This window comes from Microtus ochrogaster, chromosome X, assembly GCF_000317375.1.
Source record: "Microtus ochrogaster isolate Prairie Vole_2 chromosome X, MicOch1.0, whole genome shotgun sequence".
NCBI classification, from domain to species: domain Eukaryota; kingdom Metazoa; phylum Chordata; class Mammalia; order Rodentia; family Cricetidae; genus Microtus; species Microtus ochrogaster.
In genome coordinates this window covers 44,558,566-44,585,315 of record NC_022026.1, presented here as the reverse complement: position 1 = coordinate 44,585,315, position 26,750 = coordinate 44,558,566, and the positions used below count along the sequence as shown (strand labels likewise).

Here is a 26,750-nt window from a genome sequence, read left to right as displayed (position 1 = left end):
TACAAAGGGAGTTCCAGGACAGGCTCCAAAGCTACAGAGAAACCCTGTCTCGAAAAATCAAAAAAAAAAAGGAGACATGAAAACACAGCGATGGTATAGATGCTAGAGCGTGTCTCAGTAAACACTATAGAAATCAGAAGCAGCTTAGGGAGATGACACTGGTGGCACCCTTGTGTATGTGATGGAGCAGCTCTGCGACTCAGGGCCACAGGGAGTGGGGTCATGTTCAAAATGTAGCCCTGGAAACTGTCCTATTCTACCCTGCCTTCTCAGCTGCTTTCATTGATAAACCTCAGAGTTGCAGGCTAGATCTATGCTTTGGATAGTCCTGTGAAGTATGAAATGTTGACTTCAAAACTAGTAGAAGAAAAGGTGCAAACACACGAACTCCAAAGGGGAAAAAGGCAAAGAAAAACCATGGGAAACAAAATTTATGTTGTGTGTCTCTCCTTTACTGGCATACATACACAGACAATGGCAATAAACCCAAACCCAACACCACCAAGAATCAAGACACATGTAAACAAACCAGTTTTATCAATTAGAGAATTTCAGATTACATTTTTTAAGAAGTATAGCTATATTGTTGACGGAATATGACTCCAATAAACTCCAAATACAGTTACACAAGAAGGTTTTAAGGCAAAGGACAAAAATGCCATAATTAGGTCATCACTAACTAGTGTTGGTATAGCAATATTGCACATAACAATACAGGAAATAGTCCTGGGCTTTTTTCAGTGCTAGGGATCAAACTCAGGGCTTTACACAATTCCACCAATGACCTGTACCCCCAGCTCCCAATCCCAAATCTGGATTAGTGGATTAATAACAAAGAACAGAGATAAACATGTCTAAAATTAGGGTTTCATCAAAACCCTATTTTCCAAGAACATGCTCGGCTTTCAGAAGGTCAAATTGACAAATACATCCCCTTATTTCTACCAGTATTAGTAATACAAACAAATGCATCAAGATTAGTAAATGAAGATTGAATATTACTACATATTCAGTGGAGAAAAAAATAAAAAGGTAGGTAGAAGCGGTCACTAAGGCTGGAAAACAAGGCAAATTGTCCTCTGAACAAACTGTACTCTTAGGGAGCTTTCTTAACCTTGAAGCCCTCCTCACCCCCAAGACGATCAAGAGAGGTTACAGCAATGCAGCGAGTAAAATCTTTGTTACCTGATGTGTAATAAGGGCCCTTTAAAAACACTCAATGGCTTTTTAAAAGTTTTCATCTTTGAATCAACTTTTTCATTTTCCTCTGTTTTGGAAGCAGATTCAGTTGGGCTAGTCTAAAGATTAAAAAAACAAAAATAGAAACAAAGGAGAAAAGATGATGATGCTTTAGTTCTAGTTGGACATGTCATGAGAGAACAAATAAACATCTAGATTCAATGCAAATTAGTTTTTAACATATTTAGCATGCCCGAATGACATGTTTAACATACATTGACATGACCCTGAGAAACATTATGATTCTCGTATAAACATGACATTATTGAAGATATTTGTTCTAAATTACACTGTACTTATCAAGCAAGCTCTTGCTCAGTTTTGTAAAGAGTGACAATTATCAAGCCCTTCAAAATGAGATAGAGGAACTTCATCCAGGTGAAGCTTTATATTAATCAGTTTTATTTTATCTTAGATAAATATATTTTTGACAAAAAAATTCCTTCCAGATGTACTTTGCCAAGTTTTACACAGAGCATGAACTCAGCTCTTTTTACACGATAGAAAAAAAAACAAAACAAAACAGGATACTGCAATTCAATTTACCTCGTCCGTCCTCCTTCATTTTCTCAAGAAAAATGTGGAAGCAAGATTGGGTTATCTCAAAGACACAGGCAGAGCTGGGAAGACATGAAAGCACTTCTCCCGTTCGCACTGGGGATCGAACCCAGGGCATCATGCATGCTGAACAAGCGCTCTACCACTGAGCCAGGGCCCAAGTTTTAGATGACAGCTTTTGATTCCATTTGACTTTATTCCTAACATTACCTTTTCTGACAGAGCTGGCTGTTCTTCGTTAGAAACTGTTTCCACGGTTTCCTTACCATCCCCTTCTATATCTTCCTTGCTTGAGGTTTCGTCCTCACTGGCAATTGGCCCATTCTCACACAGAGGTGTCTGGAAGTCATCATCTACCAGTGGTGGGTAGCTATACTTGAAAGGATCCTAAAGGAGAGAATTTTCCTTATCAGCCTGCTAGTAATGTAGAGAGAAAGAATTCTCTCATGGTATATTAAAAATTGATTACTTTAGCCAAGAATATATGCTCAATTAGTGAAATAAGGAAAAAAATGGGATCCATTTCAAACTAGAAAGGGAAAGGGCAGTAAATAGAGATAATTATGAGCTATGCAAGAAAAAAAAATCAATTGAGTTACTTCTTTAGCTTACTGCACAGCAAAAAAACAAATGTTCAGATGACTAGAAGCATTAAATGTAGTGTGTGTATCTTTGTGTGGTTTTTAAACCATACATTAAAACAGAAGAGGAATAAAACAAATCCACTAAAATCTAAATAAGGCAGATTCTCCTATACAACACAGAACACAGAACACTAGTGACAATGGTAGAGTACTTCCCTAGCATGTTGGAGAACTTAGGTTCAATGACTAGCACTAAGAATTAGACAAACCTCAATCAATTAACAAAAAATTAAAAAAACCCCATATTACTAAAACAAAATATAAAAAAAATATAAAGAGGGCTAAAGATGGATTAAGTGACTGCCGAGCAAGTACAAAGACTTGAATTTAGATCCCATGTGAAAAGCCACATGAGGCAATACTTGCCTGTAATTCCAGTACTGGGAGGCAGACAGGGGGACCCTAGGGGTTTAATGGTTACCGAGTCTAGCTAAACAGTAAGTTTCAGGTGCAGTGAGAGACCCTGTCTCAAAAACTAAGGTGGAGAGCAATAGAGGATGACAGCTAATGTTGAGCCCGGGCCTCCACATGTACAGGTATGGACACACATGCACACATACTTATACACCTCACAGAAGCAAGCAGAAGCAAACACAAGGGCTGGAGAGGTGGTTCAGTGCTGAAGAGTGCTTCCTGCACTATCAGGGACCAGAGTTCGGATCCCAGTACCCATATCAGGATGCTCAGAGAATTGTACTTGGAACTACAGTTCCAAGGTATTTTTAGCTCCTTTTGCCCCCCCCCACACACACACACAGAGAGAGAGAGAGAGAGAGAGAGAGAGAGAGAGAGAGGCAGAGACAGAGAGAAGAGAATATATCTTAAAAAAACACAAGTGAACATAACACATGAAGAGGTAGGCCTGATAGCTAAATATGATAATTATATGCCTATAATCTGAGGGCTTCAGAGTCTAGAAGAGACTCAGTCCCGAAACAAAAAAACATAAACAAAGAAGGGGATAATTGCAATGATGGTTTACTTTAATTACAAGCTTAGTATCTGAAATGCTAGTTTTTTTAGGTTAAAATGTGAACTACAAAGTTCCAGAATAAGAAAGGTACAGACTTCAAATTACATTATTTGGTTTGAGTCTCTTTTGATTAATGAAAATAAACAGGAGGACAGTGAAATTCTAATCCTGCTAGTCCTTGGTTCTCCTTAAATACAATTTGGTCAGGCAGGCAAAATATACTTGCAGTTATTTACATAGGTTTCACAATTTAGAAAATGTCACTGTCATATACATTTTCACAGTTATGGAGATATTAAAAAGAATTATTTGTGATGGGGAATCACCATGAAATCCAGGCTGGCCTAGAATTTGTAATCCTCCTTGGGTACTGAGGTTACAGGTGTGGACTACCACATCTGGCCACAACATTAAAAAATTCAAACATACCCACCCTTTCCTGACCTCTGTTAATAAGTAATAAAAATCAGTTCAAATCAATTCTGAAGGCTGGGAAACTGCATTTGCCTAGTGTGAATCTGTCCCCTGGTTTGATCCTTAACACTCACAATAAAGGAAAATCAATCAATCAAAAGCAAACACCCCTTCCAAACTTTGGAAGCACATTTTAAAGGATACATTTCAAATTAATAAGACTACTGGATAGGAAAGACGGGGAAATAAAAAACAAGAACACACATAAAAAGCAAATTGGGTAACTTATGGTTCGTGTTAGATGCTGGAACACTGTAGCACACAGGCAGAAGCTTGCCACACACACATTTGGAATGATCTCTCCATTGTGTTGTAAAGAAAAACCTGATAAATAAAATACTGTACCAATACACTACTAATGTGGGGTTCCCCTCACACCACCTAGTAGATGAGTAGGAGGAAGGCTTATGCACACTTGCGTACATGCGCAATACAAACCCTTGGAAATAAAGATATGGAATGCAATCATGGAAGGCAATAGGGTGGTTGACACAAGAGTAGAAGACTTGTCTGAGTACTTGTTTCTGAATATACTTCTGAATCCTAAATGCACGGCAGCTTAGACGCTCATATATATATATTTTGCTATTCAAAAAAGTTAGTGAACTTTGAAACATAAGTATTTACACCATTGCATCCTTTTGGGGGCTATCAGTAATCCTTCCTTGGGCATTAAGATATGGCAAGGATCTCCCTGGGAAGGGGAAATAGAATAGATTTCGCAGGCAGCCTGGGGGCAGGTGGGGATGCGAACAGGAGGGATCAGGTGGGGGGATGATGGAGGGAGAGAGTATAGGGAGAGTATACTGCCTGCAAGATGTGCTGGGACAATGGTGGTGCAGGACTTGTGGGAGTGGCCAACCAATGACTGGTCTAATTTGAGGCCTACACCATGAAAGGAAGCCCATGCCCAATACTGCCAGGATGACCAGGAACTGAAGGCTGGATAGCCCAAGGACCTAGGATAGACAGACTGAAACACGAATGGAAAAAAGTCAATGAAATGATTTCTAATAATATTCTGTCACACTCATAGATCAGTGCCTAGCTCAGGTGCCATCAGAGAGGCTTCCTCTGGGAGCTGATGGGAGTAGATGAAGAGATCCACAGCCAAACCAAACATTAGGAGGGGCTTGGGGGAACCCTGTGTAAGAGGGGAGGAAGAGGAGCCAGAGGTGTTGAGGACACCAGAACACAGCCCATAGCTATGGTTGGAATGTATTGTATGAGAGAAGAATAAACAAAAACATTTAAAAAAGTATGGCCTTTTCCTTTTGAGTACATACTGTAGAGTGCTATTGGTTAGTGTTATTCTGTAAGTGTCAAGGACTGTACTTACTGTCCCACCCATGTGGGGAGGCAGGTATTCCACACTGACATACTCCTGGATTTCATTTTTACTTGTAAACTTCAACAAACTTACTGCTTCGGGGCCAAGCCAGCTCTTCACAATTTTGAAAGCAGCTGAGGAAAAAACAATCAAGTCACAGAAGTTTACCTGCTTCGTCAAGCACTTCCTTCTATGTCCCAACCCACATCTCTTGGAACCAGTTTGAATGAGGAGCTGTTAATGTGTTTCTTCTGAGGCAAGGACACGTACCATCATAATTCCAGGGGGAGGCTTTACGGTAGGCACAGCCTTCAAAGGTTGCAAATGTCCCATGGGGATTCAGGAAGACTCAATTCCCCTGATGCTCACCGAACAGCTTTTCAGGGCTTTGACCTCTGACCACATCTATCAGTGTGGCCTCTCATCAGCTATGACTCTGAGACAATGGACCAAACTGCTCGGTGGTTCAGGAAGGAATTGCATGATGTCGTGAAGAATCTTTTACTCTGTGCTTCTTCTGATAAACCCTCAATTTGAAAACTCTCTTCAAAGGAAGAGGCAAAAACAGGAGGAAGAGGCCCTGCTCATTATGGGTGTGCGCCAGAACCAGCTTCCTTCCTGACTCAATACTCTGCATTTTTCCCAGGCCTCACCGTTTATATAACCACGAGCAAGACGCTGAGACTAAACTACTCACAGGCACAGCTCGTTGACAGTTCCACTTCGGTCCCGTGCCATGCCCTTTGTTTTATACTCAGTTTTTAAAATATTTCTGTTGGGAGATTTAACCCATTTGGAAAAAGCTGAAAGCAGAATGCTATAGTACATGTGCAAACGTGATAGTAGAAAAGGGGGGGGCGATAATAAAAACATTAAAGTGTGCTTTAGAAAATCATGGCTTTTGTTAATTCTGGTTCACTATGATTTAAGCTTTTGTTCAACTACTATTTAAACTTTCCTTTTCAATTTAAAACAGCTTGTGACTTGTCAGGATTACAGTCATGCTATTGAAATTAAATGAAGTGTTAACTCTGTTTTTTTTTTCCATGCCAGCTTTATTGAAATAATTCCCAAATGATTCTAGCCCTGGGTTATCATAAATGCCAAAACCCTCTGTTCTGTGCAGTTAAAAATTACCCTTACCTCAAGAGAGGTCTGGCCTTTGCTCCCAGCTTCTGGGAGGTAGCCTTCCTATTTGGTAGGATTGTCTTTTTTTAGTCTGGGGGCCTTAGTGAGAACAGCAGGATTTTGGATTTAGGTTGGGACTTGGAAAACCAACATGTGATTTAAGGTAGGAGTAGTGGGCCATGAAGTGACTAGCCACAGGCAAAATCAATCATGCCCACATAATGGAGCTCCAAGACAATTTCTGAGCACCAAGGCACAAAGGCTTCAAAGAATTTCCTTGGTTTCAATACTACACGTGTGCTGCTCATCCTGAGGCTGACAGAGAGATCTGTTTCACATTTGGAACGTCTCTCTGAATCCGTTCCTTACAATAAATCACAAAAGTGAGCATCCTTGCTTTCAGTGGTTCTAGCAGTCATAGTGAATGATGGAACATGAGAGGCATTTGGGGAATTTTTTGAGTTTGTGGAAGGTAGCTTTCTATGAACTGCTAGGATCCTTTTAAAATCAACTGGTTCAACAGCACTTTCTGGTCCTACTATTTAAAGCGTTTTATGAAATGGTATTGGATTTTTGTCATTTTTTCATTTTATTAATATGGTGTATTACACTGATTTTCCCAGTTGGACCGACTTTTCATTATTAAGACAACTCCTGTTTTGTCATGGTTTGTAATGCTTTTTGGTGTGTGTGTGTGTGTGTGTGTGTGTGTGTGTGTGTGTGTGTGTGTGTGTGTACATGCATATGCATGCATCTGGGAGCCATAAGACAATTTTAGGGATCATTCCTCAAGAGTTATCTGCACTGTTTTTTTGAGACAGGATCTCCCCAGCCTGAGCTCATGAACTAGATCAGACTGTCTAGCCATACAGCCCCAGAGTTCTGCCTGTTGGTACCCTCACCCCTCACTCCCAATGCTAAGGTTATAGGCACTACTACTACTACGACTGGCTTCTTTGCACAGGTTCTTGGGGGATTAAACTCAGTTCCCAAGCACTTTACCAACTGAGTGAGGCATCTCTGTAGCCTATAATGTTTTTTTTATATTGCTTTGGCTACAGTTGGTTAGCTATGGCCTTCTGTAGCACTAGGGGTGGGGCTTCACACAGGCTAGTCCATACCGCTAGCCATAGGACCTTCAGAGGGCCGGTGCATCTCTAGGTGTAAGGGGTTGCAGTTTGTACTTTTCTTTTCACCTGATGTTTAGTGTCAGGCCTGTACTTACTCATAAATGAGTTACAAGCAGTTTTTGTGGACAATTTTTAGAACTGTTTACAAAGGATCAGGGTAAATTCTTTAACTGTTTCATAGAATTTGCCAGGAAAGCCACCAGGGCCTGAATGTTTCTTTGTGGGATTTTTTGGGGGGTTGTTGGCTACTACTTCTGATTATTTTTGAGCCAGTTTGAGTAGTCTATGTCTTTCTAACAATTTATCAGTCTCATCTAGTTTTCTAATTTCATCGCTAAAATTATTTTTTAATTCCATAAAGTCAGTAGTGACCTGTTTTTTGATTTCACATTTTACTAAGTGTTTCTTTATTCTTTACCAGTATTAAAAGGTTTACCAGTCAAGAAGTTTTCACAGAACCGAATTTCAGTTCGTAGCGTGACCCTCCTGTTTGCTGTGCGTGCAATACCAATGAAAACAGAACGTTGAAGCAGCAGCCCTCCCTTTCAAATCGCTCAGAGGAAAATTATGACTGTCAAAAAGGGCTAAGTAACTAGAGTGATTTAGAGTGACTCAGATTCCTCCCACCTTGTTCCTCAACACTTGAAAGCCCAAGAGAAAAGCTAGCCAACGCATGTTTTATTAGATACCCTGTGTGTGGGAAACAGAACAAGGCTTCTTGTCATTGTTTTGCCTAAATGGCACATTATCTTGAGGCTGGTTTTAGAGAAGACTAGTGTGAAAACTCTCAGTGTCTCAGAAGAGAATGTCAGCCCTGTTTGTTTAAAAGCAATCTTTCAGTACTCCAGCTGTAGCCTCTTAAGAGTACAGACGTATAATACACATATTTTCCTAAACAGCTGTATAAACATGGCTGAACTGGCCAAGTAAGACAAAAGAAAACCGAGATGCTGGGGGAAAACACAAGTAATATACTCACCATTCATTATCCAAGGCATATCAAAGATCACTATTTTTGCTGAAAGACGAAAAAAAAATCACTCAGTTCAACTTAGTACGTTTACATTACTCCACCAGTTTGACCTTATCTAGAAAAAAAACCACGTGAGGGAAAATTGAGCTGATTGGCCAAGTTTTAATTCAAGGACATATGGGTGGTGCTGGGACTGACCAGCAACTCACAACGGGGAGGGGGTCCCAATAATGCATTGTCATTGTTCTTTGGCAAACAAAGCATTCCTCTGTTCATTTGCTGATGTTGCTGCTTGAACAAAAGTACACAGAACAGTTAAGGGGACCTGCGTGTGGCATGTCAGATCAGTGTTGAAAGCAACTGAACTTTTTTTTTCCAAAATGCAAAAGTAAGGTTTATTCAGCATGCTCTACAGCCAAGCTGGGGGCTTGACCACTACTTGACACAGCGCAGTAGGGAAGAGACCCCCTCATCATTTGGGGTTGACATTATATAGGCAGAAACCACAAGCCAGGTTTACTCAGGGTCAAGGGGGTTAGTTTTGCTGAGTACAGGGTATGGACTACTTTTGTGTACCCTCTTTCTTCTTTAAGCAGCTACTTCTGCTTCTGTGCATGCCCCCTGCCCTCGCCCCAAGCAGTTATTTTCTGCTCCTGTCTAGACCACAAAGCTGGGTGTTGACAGGGGGCTAGCTGCTAGTGACAGCCGGTCTGCACTTTTGCAAAGCTTTCTGTTTCCATATAACTTGATGCTCCAAAGTTTCTTAAAGTTTTCCATGATACATACATACATACATACATACACACACACACACACACACATATATATATATATATCCTGGACATAGGTTATACATAAAATACTTTATGCATGGTATTTTTTATGTGGAACAATCTACAAATTATAGATATTGTTTCCACTTTTATAATGATGATACTGTTTAAAACATTGAAATAATATGTACATGGTCTCTCCATAACAAAGGAGAAAAGCCAGCTGTTTAAAGAAGAATACAAACTCAATGGAGAAATGGTACAGTACATACAGGGCTAGGAATCTTTTTTCTCACTACCAAAATCTTTACTGCATATTTCCTAACTCCTATAGAGTCATCACAGCTCTAGAACCATGGACCCTATTTCTTTTAAGTATATTCTTTCCAACAAGATGTTGCAAGTTATGTTTCACTTCAGTTATCCCTTGACACTTCAAAGTTTCCTCTAGTCTTTTTCTACAAAGGTGGTGTGATAATTTTCAGGTTACAAAGTTGTGTTCTATACAAGGTGCCCTGCCTATTGACTTGAATTTTCACCTGCACTCTTTCTTCATATGGACACATCACATTTAGTTAGAGACAGAATATTTTATAGAGAAATCCCGTAAGATGTCGCCAACAAATATTTGCCCTATAAATAATGTGCTGTTTATGTTGTAAAATGTCATGAGCTCTCCTTCAGTGGTAAAGATCTTGTTTCCCTGGACATTCCTTGATATGAATTCTGATTGGTGCCCATTAAAAATGCATCTTGTATGAAGGGTACATTTGTATTATTGGCTAGTGGTATATTCAGAGTGGTAAAGTATAAATTTGAGTAATCAAGTTCAAGTTACAAGAAACAGTTATGAACCTGGGCGTTGGTGGCTCACATCTTTAATCCCAACACTCAGGAAGCTGAGCCAGGCGGATCTCCATGAGTTTGAAGCCAGCCTGGTCTACAAAAGCTAGTTCCAGGAGTGGCTCCAAAGCAACACAGAGAAATCCTGTCTCGAAAAACAAACAAAAAAAAAAAAAAGAAAAGAAAAAAAAGGAAGGAAGGAAGGAAAGAAAAGAAACAATAATGAAATGAAAAATAGGCATCCATGGGACATTAACACATGAAAGAAAAGCTTAATTTTAGACAAATTTATATAAATCTAAACACATGTTTGTCTAGTAGCCCTATCGACAAAGATGGGGTCGCATTTTCTATTGTACTTTGCCTGGATATATTTCACTGATGTCTGAAAGCAAATGAAACCTTTTAGAAAATAGAAGAAAGAGTGGAGGATATGGATATTGTTGATATATTGAATCTTCCTCCTTGATCTCTTACTTCTATCTGATCCAGAAAGCAACTGCAGTTTAACAACAATATTTACATGCCTAATTTATGGCTTCCCTTATAATATTCTTGAGATTACACCCTTAAACTAGTCACAGAGCTGCCCCTTTATTCTGGTTCTAAGAAACAGAAACTATTTTTTCTTAAACGCTATGAGCCCAGGAAGCCAACACTTTCGAAGTACACAGAACTGTTATTTTACATACGGAACTGAGGCTCTTAAGTAGCACCATCAACACCTCTGAGGGGAAAAAAATCAGTAACCACAAAGGAGATTTGTAATAGCCAATTCGTTCTTCTATTCCAGATGAACCAAATATGTAATTTCCCTCTACTCTGAGCAGAGACTCCCAGAGAAGGTGACACGAAACTAGCACGAAGTAAAGTGCACAGAAAGAATATGGCATCAGCGAGAGGTAGCCTGGTGCTCAGTAGTTCTCTTACTCAATGGGGTTATAATTAAGGTAATAGTTCATGGCAGGTTTTGAAGAACTATCAGTTTAAGAGCCCATAAAACCAAATATCTGCAAAACCACATTATTTTGGTAGAACACGGAAACAATCTATAGTTAACTGAAATGAACAATAAATATTCCCGTTCCCTTTTATATGAACCCATGAACAGCCCTTTCAAAATACTCCTGGACATATTTGATAAATAACTACAGTTATATTTTTTCTCAGTGTCTCATCACAAATGCTTTTATTTATTTCAGTCAACAGGTATTTTAGAAGGTGGAGTATATTTTATAATGTAATATTTATATTAGTATTATTTCTGCATGGCTCACCACATACTTTAGATACCCGAATAAACAAACATTTCAGTTTTGTTTTGTCCATAAAAGAAGCAAGTTCATGCAGTAGTAATTCTAGAGTACCCATTGGTACTCTCACTGCTCGGCAAAACTTACTGAGTCAGGATACATGGCAGATACACAAGGAGTAATAGATTGTTCAAGTTTCCCAACCTGGGCACAGTCATTTTCTTGATGAACATTCACAGTCTCTAAAGAGAATGCAGTATAGGGTTGTAGGTGGTGCTGATTCTAGACATCCATTATGGTTTGGGTTACCCAAGAGACCCAAATTGTGGTATCTCTCAGAAATATGTGCAGGCAGTTTTGTAAATTGCCATTTTGATATCCTTTTTGCCTCTCCTGCCCTTTCAATTTTACTGAACTGGAGTTGAATACATTTGACTGTTTATGTTGCTTGGCCACTTATTTTTCCCATGGCAAAGCCATTACATAAATCCAACAGATGAAAAATGTGCACATAAGACTTTAAAGTGTTTCATCAGCAAACAATGTTCTAGGTAGGAAACTCTACAATAGAAAGCTTTATAATTTTTGGACATCATCTATAATTTCAACATGATACATTTTTATAAAGGAGTAAGTTACTTACAGAGGTATTTGGGGTAATATACCTTAAAGCAGTTGATGATAAAGCGTACAAAGTCCATGTCCTAAAATAAAGATTAAAGATTTGAGACTTTAGAACTTCAAATTAGAGAACTTCAAATTACAGATTTATAAAGGTGATAAATTATTCAATACAAATGAGATGACTATTGTTCTTAAAAGACAAGCCATTATAAATATCTATAGACCCAAGGGTTAAGGTTTTAGATCATTAAACTAAGGATTGGCTCTGTAATTGAGTTGAAGAAGCTAGACACTTACTGGTATATTAAAAATTATTTGTATTACTTCACACTAGTTTTATGCTTCAGGCTACAAGAGCTATAGGGTATGTAAAAGTTATCCCCACAGAGACTCTAAAATTCTAGTTAACAACTAAAGAATTATTAAAAAGGGCATACAGTTTATAACCTGATTAACTGGAAAAATATATATGCATTCATTTGTAGCTATACATATATACGTTATGGTTAAGTATTTACTTTCTAAATCTAATTTTTACCTTAGAAGAGTTTCAACAAGAATACGGTATTAATATTTGACCCAAGATCCCACTGATCAGACCTGCCTGTTCATTTTTGATTTAAGAGGACTCAGATTACTTTTGTTTTTGTTGTTTTTTTTTTAAGTTTATAATCAAGTGCTGTTCATTCATTCCAATTGTTAGGAGACTGTATTAAGCAGCTGTCTGGTTCGTTCTCCTGCTTCATATGCACCAACAGGAAATTAGGTCATTAGGGATATTTTTCATGTTTCATTTCCCCCATATTATTCCATGCTAGCAGGCTGTTTCATTAATCCTGCTCGGCCACCTTATAAACACTGCTAATTTGAAGAGTTAAGCAGACAAGCTGAAATCCAGGACAGCTACTAAAGAGCTGGTTATTCTGGATGGGACAAGCTACAAAGTCATTCCTAGCATATGAGTTGCAGCACCTTTAATTACAGTAAACTGAAAGTAAGCATCCTCAGCCATAACTATTTAATATGGGAAAAGCCCTAGTTTATAATAAATACCTTTCGAAATAATCATTATATCCACTGGACATAGTTTCAAAACTCTATATAAAGACTCAGAGAAAGGGCTTAAAAAACTAGCTGAACAAAATTTTGGTTACCTACTTTAAAAGGAAGCATGACCACTCTCAGATACTCTTACTAGTTAGTCTTCATTTAGTAGTCATTGCTATCATTTATTCAGTTGAATGTCCTTGTTCATAAAAGCTTAAGTTACTGCTAATCTTAGGAGACTTGATGTCAGCGGTGTGTGTCTACACTGGGCACCACATAACACAGCTCCATGAAACAGCCTGTTTTATAATCTCTCAGGGTGCTTTTCAGAATGGTGCCCTTATGTGAAGTGTTCATCCTCTGATGATGCATGCAAGACTTTTTTTTCTAGTTCAACTGCTGAGAATGGCTATATTTCTCCTAAAATGCTGATTATTTAAAGTTTAGCTATTTGTATGATTTTAAGTGATTTCATTCTTTTAGCAAGGAAGGTCAAAGGCTACTGCCAACACTATATTGCGTAACAGAAAACATTAACATACATTGTTCATGGTTATGAGGTAATAAATAGGTGACTTTGGTACCTAAAGAACAACAGAATCATAGTCTATCTTTATTGAATGTTATCTTATCTAAGTAATTTTAGTTTCATTTAGAACATAAAACGTTTTACTTTGTAACTTAAAATCCACTCAATGGAAATTACATTTTTTAAAACTGCAGGGAATTGCATTCTTAATTTGAGAAAACATTCTGCCACTTCCCTCTCCAAAAGCTCTTTTGATTTGTTCTCTCTACTCTGGTTCTGTTCTTCTTTAAATCTAAGACATCACTATTTTGGGCTACACACCAACACACATACTGAAATAAAATAAAATAGTTCTTTTGATCTTAAACAAGTATTCACCAATATTATTAAAGTATTAATTGATAAGTACGTATACCTTATCAATTATGTATAACATAATTTACCATTTTGTCATGTTGGCCATCTAGACTTTTTCCTACTCATTATTTTTTGAGACAGTCTCACCGTGCTGTCCAAGCTATCCTTGAATTCCTAGGTTTAAATGATCTTTATACCTCAGCTTCACAAGTAGCTATAGCCATTGGTATACATAGGATAATGTATTCTTATTGTCACTAGTGATTTAACTAAGTTTTAAGGCTGGTAAAATCCCCAAGATTACTAAATAAAATGAACAAATAAAAACATTGAAGAAGTATACACAAGTTCCCGACAAAAGCACAGCGTGTTACATGAGGGACACCCACATGAACATCTTGTACCTTTAAGACAAGGCAGAAATATAAGAAATATAAGATCACAGTGCTCATGCATGTATTCAGTACTTAGTGACTATGTTATTCTGTGCCAGGCATGGTGGTTAGTGCTGGGGCATATTAGCATGGTCACAAAGTTCAGTGTTCATCACGATGACCCATGTCCTACTGGCCTCCATGTCTTACTGATGGAGGAAGGTCATTGGTTAAGTAATAAAGAAACTGCTTGGCCCCATAGGTTAAAACATAGGTGGGAGGAGTAAACAGAATAGAATGCTGGGAGGAAGAGGAAGTGAGCTCAGAGATGCCATGCTCCCCTCTCCAGATGTGATAGCTCTGCTCTCTGAGACACACACGATGAAGCTCCGACCCAGGATGGACGTAGGCTAGAATCTTCCCGGTAAGTGCACCTAGCTGTGCTACACAGATGATTAGAAATGGGCTAAATTAATATGTGAGAATTAGCCTAGAAGAGGCTAGATAGAAATGGGCCAAGCAGTGTTTAAAAGAATACAGTTTGTGTGTTGTTATTTCAAAGCATAAGCTAGCCAGGCAGCCAGGGTGCTGAGGACGCAGCCCAGCCTCTCTTATTACTACATCTTACCTCTTCGCCTTTCACAACAGACATGGACCATTGTTAGGAAACATAGTACCCATAACAAATACTGAAGCAAATTGAATTCTCGGCAAACCCTATTCCACATTTGGCTTCACATAGAATGCAAGGGGGGGGGGGAAATAATCCTTTTGGATTCTGCTAGCTTTATTACAACATTATTTGGATGGCAAGAATACAGGGAAAACAGAGGAAACCAGAACAAGGCACGATTTAGGATTAATGAAGAATGCTTACTATGCTATTGAGTCCAGTTTCTGACATGTCAAACATCACCGTGATAGGCTTCCCATTTTCTCTCTTGGCATATCGTTCCAACCAGAACGCTATGAGCTTCTTTTTGTCCATTATGGTTTTCTGGTCTTTTATATGATACTTCACTCTGATCCAGACTTTAAGCAAAACAGCAGATAAAAAAAAATAAGCATATTATCTGTAGCATTTTATTGGATATATATCCTTCCCTTGGAATGTTCCTCCATTTAAAATTCATCTTGTTTTGAATAAAATACATCTCTTGCCTCCTTACACTTGGGACCTTTAAATTACAGAGTAGCAGAGAGGCTATTTTACGAAATAAACAGACGTCACTTTTAAGTGAGGTGAAGAGAAAATGCAGGTGACCAAACACCACTTTGTAATAACCCAGAAGTGCTCTTCTCTATGCTTACTTAAGAGGAAAGCCACTGGTCTGATCAAATGCTAGAAAACATGTTCCACCCAGAACAGACACACAGGCAGGAGGGAGGCCTGGGGAATGCCGTGCAGGGCAGTGGACACACAGACAGGCAGGAGGGAGGACCGGGGGAGTGCCGTGCAGGGCAGTGGACACACAGACAGGCAGGAGGGGGGCCTGGGGAATGCCGTGCAGGGGAGTGGACACACAGACAGGCAGGAGGGGGGCCTGGGGGGTGCCGTGCAGGGGAGTGGACACACAGACAGGCAGGAGGGAGGACCGGGGGAGTGCCGTGCAGGGGAGTGGACACACAGACAGGCAGGAGGGGGGCCTGGGGAGTGCCGTGCAAGGGGAGTGGACACACAGACAGGAAGGAGGGGGGCCTGGGGAGTGCCGTGCAAGGGGAGTGGAACATGCAAAAGCTTCAGGTGAAAAGGGACGGGGAGAAGAGAAGCAGAGCAGAAGCAGGAAACGGCTAGATGATTCTGAAGTTTTAGCTCTGTTTTGGTTTTCCTATTTCAAAACCTAGCTTGGCAGTGCTATAAAGGTTGGAGTGGAAAAAGAGGCCAGGGAGGTAATCTATCTCGTCACAACCTGGGAAGGAACTGACAATAACGGAACAGGCTAGGCAGGACTAAACTGAGGAAGTGGCTGGTGAAGATAAAACAGAAACCAAAATGAAGCTAAATTACAGTGAGAGCCAAGAAATGGGCCAGAGCTGACAATCCAGAAGGAACATGAGTGGCATGTTGTTGACCATGGTGAAGGTGGCTCACAGTCAAGGGACAGCAGGTGGCAGGCAGCTGGGTATGTGCAAGTAGCTTGGGAGTTGCACGGGACCTGCACTGTGAATTGGGAGGCTGCTAAAGCTGATGTATCTGAGATGACCCCATGGGACAGTATCAGCGGCAAAGTATAAGAAACCATGAACAAAACAGGCTCTGCAAAACACGTTTCAGGAGCAAACCATGAAAGAGCTCTAAGAAAAGAAAATGGCAAAAGAAGCAGCAGGGATACGAGGAAAGTGCACTGTACTGTCAAAATATAGTGTAACTCACAGCTGAAGAAAAGGCAAGCAAGATGCACATGCAGGCTCTCCCAGCCTTAGTACCACATCGGGCTAGGCTGGGGTGAGTGGAAGAAAGAAGAAGAAAGTCATGTGGACAGCAGATGACTGCTGTTCTTCCCATTGCCACACAGATTTCAGAAAAAGCTAAGAGGAGACCAGGAGAGACTTAAAGGCCATTTTGCATATTTAGCAACTATCAAAAGATTCTCCATAAAAATACATACTAGGTGAAGTGCTACCAACGAGGAGGAAGAAGACAATGACTAACTGATATGATGCTGGCTATGTCACCACTGCTCGAGTGCCTGCCTGCCTGCCTGCTACCATCCTCCCCATCATGATGGTCATGGTGGACTCTAACCCTCTGAAACCATAAGCCCTAAATAAACACTTTGATTACGTTGCCTTGGTCATGAGGTCTTCTCAATGCTATCACAGAACTAGATAAGTAACTAAGAAACAGCACTTGTGTTTATGCCTAGTTTATGATAATGCAAACTATGCCTTGATATTATTTGACAGAGGTAAAGAAGGCCACACACCTCTGGTTGCAGGAAATTTGTTGCATAGACATATAGAAAAGTTCTGTGATTATTAATTGAGACACAGACACACATTTCAAAATCTTAAAACACTAGGGTATGAACTGAATATACTTACGTAATTTGTTTCCTTCTTTGTCATAACCATGGAGATAAATACCACCAAGTTCTAATAACCACCTTGGAATAGAGGATTCGCTAAGATCTGGAAAGTGGTAAACTCTGATCAGTAACAGTAACCTATGTACCTAAAAGAAAACTCACACTGTCAGGGGAACGGTACACAGTAGTTCTACGATCACTCAAACTTGAACAAGACACAACTTACTTAAATCTTGACTAAAACACAACTTATTTAAAAATTAGAAAGAGTGGCTGGTAACACAAAAGCTATTTCCTGCTGAGAAAAACTGACACAAGATTTATAGATGCTGGAAAGAACAGGAAAAAAACTCTTATTTTGATGGGTATCTGCAGATTCTGGTCAGCTTTCAAGCCATGATTTGATTCATCAACACATGTTAACACTATGAGACCATTTGATTTAACACCGGGGGTGGGGTGGGTCTGAGTGTAATCCAGTGGTAGGAGGGTACATGCTTAGCACACACAAGGTCATAGATTCCATTTCTAGGTTCCTCCTAAACAAACAAAAAATACAGTAGTAATATTGTACTAATAATATTCACATGACCTTGGAATTTGAAGGGGGCAAATATCACTATTTAGTCTAGCAAGATGCAACTTTTCTGTTTTCTCTCTTCCTCTCTAGCCCCCTCCCCGTGGGTGTGTGTATACAGACCAGGCACTAATGTGGGTTGGTTTCCTCTACCACTCTCACCTTAAGTTCATGAGAGAGTCTCTCACTGAATTTAGAGCTTGATGAACCAATGTGGTTATATTATACTAGCTGGCCAGCAAAGCCCCCTGGAATACTGGCTTTGCCCCACCCTCCATGCCCAGCACTCCAATTACCCATGCATCTTGCCATGCCTAGCTTTTGAAGGGAGTGCTAGGGATCTCAACCTAGCCATGCTTGTACAACAGGTAGTTTACCTACAGTGCTATCTGCCCACCCCCAAGATGGTGTTTTTCTACAAAGTTTTATATACATACAGTGAACTCTAATGTTCTAGAGCAGGTGGGAAATAATTCAAGAAAAAACCTAAACTTCTTTAGCAGGAAAAACAAACAACAGACCTAACTAGTGTCTAAGGGAGGCTGAGGACCAAGGTGACAAGGCAGCGCACGGAAGACGATTGTTTCCTTCGCCAGCACTTCCCAGAGAACTTTCCAAGTTTCTCTCTCATTCCCTCTGCCTAGTTCATATCTTTGCTCTATGTCACCAGAAACTAGCAACCTGTGCAAGAATATATGCATTGTTGCATTTAGTATGACATTCTCAATGAGCTAAAACGATTTAGAAATTGCAGCTATGTGCTCCATTTTTGACGAATACATGTTTTTTTGTTTAAGCTTACTAGAGTGTTTACATTTCCCACCATTTTACTTCTTCTATTTTCGGTATGCCCTTTCTTATGGACTCTAATATAAAGAATGGGGAAGGGAATTAGCCCTACTTTGCATTAAGTCTTTAGACTCAGTCACTCCAGAGCCACAGTTGTCTAGGACAGGTAATGCTGTACAGGTAGCTGAAATGGCCAATTATGTCTACTTATTCTTGCTAACGTCTTAGAGGGAGACAATAGGTAAACATTCTGGCAGCATTCTTCCCACATCTGCAAACGACTGTAAAATTCCCTCTAAGATTTCGAACACACACTTTGATGACAGATTTCGACCTAGTGCAAGAGTTTAGAGAAGTCTGCCACAGGGAATCCTTGGGGATAAGCTTGTTTTTCTGGGCTCCCAAGTAGGTTACACAACATTCACAAGCATGGGCAACAACTGAGAAAGCAAAACAGGACAGCAATATCTTCTTATTTCTCCATTGTTTAATGGAATCGAACCAAACACAAATTAGGCAACCATGCTTTTCGTGACAATGCGTGACTTGATAACTGTGATCTGATTTTCTTATGAATGATTTTCCTTCTAAGATTTTGTCATACACTGTCCGTTTGAAAGTACAATTAGGCCCCTAAGGGTAATATTCTAGTGTTTATAATGACGGCTAGGGATGTGTGAAAATACAGACAAGTGTCTAACAGTAACATTTGCATAGATGGTGTTACCCTGTCAAGGTGAAGTCCAACAGCTTACCATTGACAGAAAATTCTTTCCTCCACTGGAAACTCTCATCGAGCATCTTCAGGGTTTCATCCACAACATTGTGTCTCCAAAACAAGTAACTTTCAACCCAGTTATCATCTTGCTGAAGCCTTTCAACATCACGTGCATCATATTTTTCTGACTTTTCTAAGGAAAAAACAATAGCGAACATCTAAATCAGATTGATTCTGCTGTGAGAAATAACAAAAATAATGGCAAAGAGAAGAAGGATCTGGAAGACAAAGGCATACTTCTCCAAGACACACACACAGGGATGTTTTTCAGGTAAAAATGCAAGCTAAGGAATCGACTAGATGTCTAAGTGAGAGCAGAATAAAGTTATCCAAAGTCTATAGATTTGAGAAGATGTCTAACTATGCTGTCTAAGACGTCTTTGAATTCTTGGAGCTCAAGTGATCCTCTTCCCCAGTCTTAGTAGCTAGAATTATAGCTGTGTACTTCTTGCACATGGCACAGAACATAGTTTTGTTTAAAAAAAAAAACAAGCAAAAAACTGTTCATTATCTAAAGTGTACTAGCTAATACTTTGTTCCTGTGACAAAATCAAAGGAAGGAAGGAAAGAGTTTTTTTGTGGATTATAAAGTGATCTCTAATTTGCAGTCATTCTTTCTCAGTTTCCCAAGTACTAGGGTTACATGGGTGCACCGTGGAGAGCAGCTAAGGAAGCACTGATCTTCGCTCACAGCTTCAGGGGTTTAAAGCTGTGCCAACTGTCTCTGTTATTCCTTGGCCTGTGATGAGGCAGTATGTCATGGCAGAAATGTACTAGGGAACAAAACTGCTCACATCATGGCAGCCAGGAAGCAGAGAGACAGCCAGCAAGGGACCAAGGAATAGATATACCGTTCAAATGCACATTCCCCCAGTGACAAACTTCTTCCAGCAAGGCCCCTAATAGACCACTCAGCTACAAACTCATCAGTGGATTTGTCCACTGATGAGGTCAGTCAGTACCCTCATGACCCAGTCACTTCTCATCTGCTGCCAGCTGGAGACCAAGGCCTTCAACACACTGTAAAACTTTAAGACAATTCTGAAGCCATTTTTGACAATTCTGAATCCTTTCAGCCTCTGTGCCATAGTGCTTCCCCTCCTCCCCTGGGAACCAAGGACCTAACGGCTACACTCGCACGTACTCAGTTCCTGAACAATTACCCATACATGTATGTTTTGGTCCGGTCCCCTGGGAAACGGGGTCAAAATGACCTCTTACCTCATCTGATCTGGCAACAGCTCTCCAGTCAATTATTGGTAACAGCCCTTTCAAATAAGCCAATCAGAATAGTCAAAGAACAACCCCTCTTGCTTCTGTGGCCCCTTTAATCCCAGCACTCGGGAGGCAGAGGCAGGCGGATCTCTGTGAGTTCGAGACCAGCCTGGTCTACAGAGCTAGTTCCAGGACAGGCTCCAAAGCCACAGAGAAACCCTGTCTCGAAAAACCGAAAAAAAAAAAAAGTAGACTGTACCAGCTATTCGAGGTCTCTCGGCTTCCCGAATGCTAAGGGACCCTGTCATGACAGCATTAATAAAATCCTCATGCTTTTGCATCAGCTATGGTATATAAGGTGGTCTCTGGGGGCGACTCCTCCTCGGTGTTTGGACGCTAGAGTCCAACAACACAAGCTATTTTTCAGGAAATATTTTACATCGAAACCATAACATACAGCATCATCATCTTTTCAGACTCTGAGGCCAACATCTCCAATAATTTAGTAGAGTGATTAGATTTAATTCTAATTGTGCATCTTCATACACATGCCATGCTCCCCACTACCTTCTCTACCAGATCAGCCTGCTTGTAGCGCTATCTATATGCTATGCTAGCGTCACTAGTTTATCATGAGGGAATTCTTCAAATTTGCACATCCAAATTGGACCATTTGGGAGCACCCTTTTCAGATACTTCCTCTTTTCACAAATATTTCCTGTGACCAAAAGTCATTCTTGGATGAGCTGCAGCTCTTCATTTAAGCTTTCCTAAGCTTTTACAGGTCTTCATTTAAGCTTTTCCTAAGGCATTCATTCGTATTTCTCTTGAATCAGAGACTACTGGTGCGCACACCACCTCTCCCAAGTAAACAGTAAAGTCCCAGTCTTTATGCCTTGAGAATTCCCCAGCTGGCTGGCAGTGGCACACGCCTTTAATCCCAGGGAGGCAAAGGCAGGTGGATCTCCGTGAGTTCAAGGCCAGCCTAGTTCACAGAGCTAGTTCCAGCTAGGGCTATTCCACAGAGAAACACTGTCTCAAAAAACAAACAAACAAAATGAATTCTCCAAAGCAGATGACACATTTATTGACAGACTCTAGTCTGTCTTTATTTTTACTTCTTCAACCATCCATTCCCTCTTAAATGCTAAAGCAAAGAGATCTGGAAAATTCCCTGGTTTCTGTATCGCCTTTTCTTTCACAAGTATTTAGTTGCTAGGCTGTACACCGCCTACCTCCTCTCCACTTGTAGTACTGCCTTTAGTTCAGGGCCTTGAGATAACAGATGGAAGGGCAGGAAAGGGTAAAGTGCATTAAGACAATTAACCTCTTCGAGTCTCCACTTTCTCATCTTCAAACTGTTTTAGACACTCAGAGGCCTGCATGAGGGTCAGATGAAAAAGAATGGATGAAAGTGTGTGAAAATGTAAAACACTACACAGTATGAGACCATAAATCGCACATTTGTGGAATGTCGTCTGGGGTGAAGATTTTAATGCATGGGCTCGAATTTTCTAATCTAGAAAATAAGTGGTTCCACACTACGTAAACTTTAGGAAATAGTCTTAGCTCTGTAATTTGAAGACTCGTTAGCATCGCAAGCACATTTTCCTTGAGCAGTAAATGACATTTGAGAGCATAAGGCGGCTTTAAAAGAGTTAACATAGCCTCTGTCTCATTAAGGAGGGCTCACTCTGTTTCGCCATTGTATCAGTAGGATATTTTCCTTAATATTATAGCTACCTTGATTCACTTGCAGGAAAATGTCTGCCACACAGTCCAAGTTAGCATAGGCACAGTTTCCTTTGCAGCTTGTCTTCCAGATAAAAATGGTGCTCAGTGAAAAGGGGACTAAGTAAGCTCCCAAGTCAAACACACTTAGCCTGGAGAAATGTTCTATGGGCACACCCCCATCTTCTCACACAAGGCATTAAAAGCACATGTCTTCAAAGATCAAGGTTTAATAAAATTAGCAGTATCATTAGAAATCTTCTAAAATAAATCCGACTATTCTCTCTCCTTCTTTCATGAACATCATAAGCACCATGATGACTACTTTCCTTGGCTCCAGTCACAGAGTCAGCCATTTTCTCTGGTATTGCTTTGTATAATCAGTACAAATGGAAAAAGCAAAATTATATCTTGGGACTATGATTAAAAAACGTTTGACCTCAGAAGCTCTGGAAAAGTCTTAGGCACCCACTAGGGTCCCAGACTATACTGAAAAGGACTTTGGTAGAAAAGTATTCCCAAGTGGCATAAACAGTGAAACGTTATGGCTAACGTTATTACTCTTGGTAGCACTGCCATCAAGACACTGGCCACTACCGGCAATGTAAAGCCCTCTTCCTTTGCTAGGGTTCATAGATACCAATCTCTGCAGGCAGAAGTTCCCAGGTAACGTGCTTATTAACAGGAATGTATTTACACAGGAAATGCTGCTGCTGCTGTCTTAACCTTAACCCTGGACAAGCAGACATGAAATCAGATAAGGGGAAAAAAAATGAGAGACAGCTGGAGAGGGGAAGAGGCAAAGGTTAGCAGAGGGAGGCAGGAGAAGAGTAGAAGCAGGGATAAAGAACAAAAGGAAATAGGGAAAGGGCCAAGGGATGCAGGAGGGAGAGCGTAGAAGACAGCAAGAGAGAAGAGGGACATAAAGGCAGACAGAAGGAAGAGAATGGGAACAGGGAAGGAAGTGACCAGTCAGCATTCTATGTCTTTGGATCACACAGTTGAGGGACATGACTAACTATACTTAGTACACTAAAATCCACAGTTTTCTTTTAAACTTCATTATAGCACTCATCAATTTCTTTGTATTATCTACAGTGTGTATGTGTTGTGGTCAGAGGGCAACTTTCTGGATGGAGCCAGTTCTCCCCTACCATATGTGTTGTAGGAATTGAACTCACTCAGAGTTGGTGGTCTGCACCTTTAGCCACTGAGCCATTTTAAACAGCCCTCAAATCTCTTGTTTTCATACACAGGCCGTAGATTCCTCCATGTATCTTTAGGTCGGATGAAAGTCCGGACAGGGGTTTGGGAGAGATGTACAAACTATAGATGTGTTGAGAATGGAAGTCATTGGGAAACAAAACAACAATAATATCAACAAAACCCAGTTGCCCACATCTACTCGGAATCTCTCCGTATCTGTCAAACTAGCTGGAAGACTGAGTGAAAGGCGATCTATAACAGAACAAGTCTCACGTTGCAGAGTGCATCAGAACCACTCAGGGCTGGCAACACAGGTTCCGTACCTAGATCGTGAATTTTGGAGGCGATCCAAGCATCAGAAAGCTGGCATAAGGCCCATATCTATTGAACCTCTGGTCGACTGCAGGGCTTGGCAATTCCCACCACCCCACCCTGTGTAGGGTTAGATGGTAAATATCTTAAACCTTAGGGACACAGATATCCTGTTGCCGATTCCTTGTATGTGTATTTGAAAGTCCTTTAAAATATAAACTGAACCAAGTAATCCTCAAGTGAGGGCTGTATAGAAACAGGCCTTGGATGATCTCTAGTCAGTTGCAGGGAAGGTGGAACATTCTACTACTTCAGCTGCTTTCCTTCCAGAGCACCAAGGTCTAAATTTTTACCAGTCACCAGCTAGTTATCCAGGCTAAGGAGACTTCATGGATTTTGGCCATTCCTACATGTTATGGGCTGTGTCAAGGCCTCAGTGTGGACTCGTTATATACAATCTGGTGTGTGCTCTTCTTAGTTCAAGTCAAATGCGGGAGAATGTGGGGCCCATCTCATTAAAAATCCAGGCTTGGTGACACAAGCCTGTAATTCCGGTTACTCGGGAGTCCAAGGCCTACTCCAGTTTCACAGACTTAACAGATACCTTTTCAAACTAAAAACTGGGAAAAAAAATGGCCAAGTTATACAACTGAATGGAAGAATGGTAGTGTGCTAGCCTAGCACGTATGAATCCCTGGGTTCAATCTCCAGCTCACACACATGCACACACGCCCTATGAAAACACTAGGGAAAATAAGCAATAAGCATTCATTTTTAAGGAAACAGCTCTTTAAATCACAGGCAAATGTCGGAGAGCCTATGTAATGAGGCAGAGGGCATGATGGGAGTGTAGGCTGCGGCTGCTCCTGCTCTGCTGAGCTCCAAGAGCTCAGGGAGGTGGGAGAGTCGCCTCTCCATCCTCCCAATGCCTATCAACAATAGATGTGCATGAACACTTTGAATTCGAGTGATAATCTCTGTATAAGTCTGCCCCCCCCACCTACCCTGACATTTCTCAGGGCCTTGATCTTCAATAATAGATTGCATTGTTCTTGCCCTTTTGAAAAGTTAAAAATGTACAGAAGAGATAAGAAAGTTATCAAATACCAAGGCAGCAAGGACCTTGAATTGGAGAAAAAAAAATCGAACCCAAACTTACTGACTTCAGCTAAAATTACCCCTGATCTTCCAATGATCTTTTCCTAGTTTTAACATTTTTCTGGTACTTTCCATTGTGCTACTCTCATTAAGCCCCGGGGTTATTTAGCAGAAGTAAGAATTACACACATTGCTGGGAGGTTATTAATCCATAGAGGTATGTTGTTTTAGCTTCCTGAAATTTAATTTGTTTCTAAGTACCTGCTTATTATGACTCCAAATATACTTGCCTAGTGATGTGAGAACCCAGCCTTTCTGATCTAGATGCTTTAGAACTTTCTGAGCTTTCTTTTATTACTTATCACATGAGAAGTGTTTGCAAAAGCTCCTGTATCCATTTTCTATTTGTTGGGTCGGAAAACCTATACACGCACGCACACACAAACACACACAACAAAGTTCCTCAACTGTGTGCCTACAATCAACTTTGTTCACTGTGCTGATAAAATGTAAAATCTTAAGGGTATTTTCACCTGCTGTGTTCTAGTTGTGAAAGAAATCTGCTGGAATTGATTGTTTGGCATGTTTATAGATTTCTTAAAAGTTTCCTTTTTAATTCCGGGAACTTGAATTTTTAAAGCTACATACATCATTAAGTAGTTTTTGAGTCGTTGAATGTCTTGTTCACTGAAAATATACAGCAGTATAATGAAAAAAAGAACCATGGGCAACTAGAAAAGGTAAATGAATAAGTTCTCCACAAACATAAACTCTGTAACATTGTTACGTTGGTTAGTGAAATGTATCAAACTTACGTCCTCTCATTCTTTGTAAAACGGTGACTGCAGGGGGAGAGAGTCCTTTGGAAAATCCTGATTCTATTCAATAGTCTACAGATCTTTTACTGTTGTTGTTTTATTTAATTTTGAGACAGGAATCCATGTAGCCCAGAAGGGCCTCAGACACAATACGGAGCTGAGGCTGGCTTTCAACTTCTGATTTCCTATGTCCACATCAAGTGCTGGAATTACAGACCTGAGCTACCACACTTGGTTCTTCTAGATATTTTATTGTGATGGTTAACTTATTGTCATCTTGCTATAGCCTAGAAACATCTAGAGAGAGTCTCAGTGAGGGACTGTCTACATTGGGTTAAACTGTGGGCATGTCTGTGGAGGGCTGTCTTAATCAAGTTAGTTGACGTGACAAGGCCCAGCCCACTGTAGGCAGCACCATTACCTTGAAAAGAAGTCCAGAACTATGGAAGAGGAGAGGAATGGGGCCTATGCAAGCAAACAAATGACTCCAGACGCATGCATTTTGCTCTTCTCTTGATTGTAGATACAGTGGGACTTACTATTTGAAGTCCCTGTCTCCACTCACCCATAACACTGAGAAGTGAAATAAATCCATTTCTCCCCTCAGTTGTCTTTTGGTCAGGGTGGTATATGACTAGGGATAAATTACATAGAGAGATGAATTTTTAAAACCCACTGAAAGGTAAAAGGATATTTACTAGGTAGTTTAAAGGGTCATTACTGGGACTAAAGATTAAAAAGGAAGCAGCAGGTCTACCAATTCTTCATTCTCATCTAAGTTTATGACTCAAGCCTTTGACGAAAGTCACATTTCATGTCCTCTAAAGCAGAGACTTGGTCATTTTAGAACTATCATAAGGATAAAAATCAATCCTTTTCAAAATCTGACTGACAATTATACACATTTATGGCACATGTAAACATTGTAGAACATATAAATCAAGCTAA

The 26,750-nt window shown here is 40.2% G+C and overlaps 1 protein-coding gene across 2 annotated transcripts in view; it reads right to left on the bottom strand.

Annotated features, from left to right (window-relative positions):
- Positions 1–26,750, bottom strand: part of Mospd2 (motile sperm domain containing 2) — a 44,620-nt gene that overhangs the window by 11,608 nt on the left and 6,262 nt on the right. For both annotated transcript variants that reach the window (XM_013350610.2, XM_005358749.3), the window contains exons 3-10: positions 19,400–19,555; positions 17,295–17,381; positions 15,127–15,281; positions 11,962–12,022; positions 8,456–8,494; positions 5,228–5,352; positions 2,008–2,184; positions 1,186–1,298 (exon numbers count right to left, since the gene is read on the bottom strand). In XM_013350610.2, coding sequence (XP_013206064.1) covers positions 1,186–1,298; positions 2,008–2,184; positions 5,228–5,352; positions 8,456–8,494; positions 11,962–12,022; positions 15,127–15,281; positions 17,295–17,381; positions 19,400–19,555 — 913 coding nt within the window. The remainder of the gene's footprint in view (positions 1–1,185; positions 1,299–2,007; positions 2,185–5,227; positions 5,353–8,455; positions 8,495–11,961; positions 12,023–15,126; positions 15,282–17,294; positions 17,382–19,399; positions 19,556–26,750) is intronic.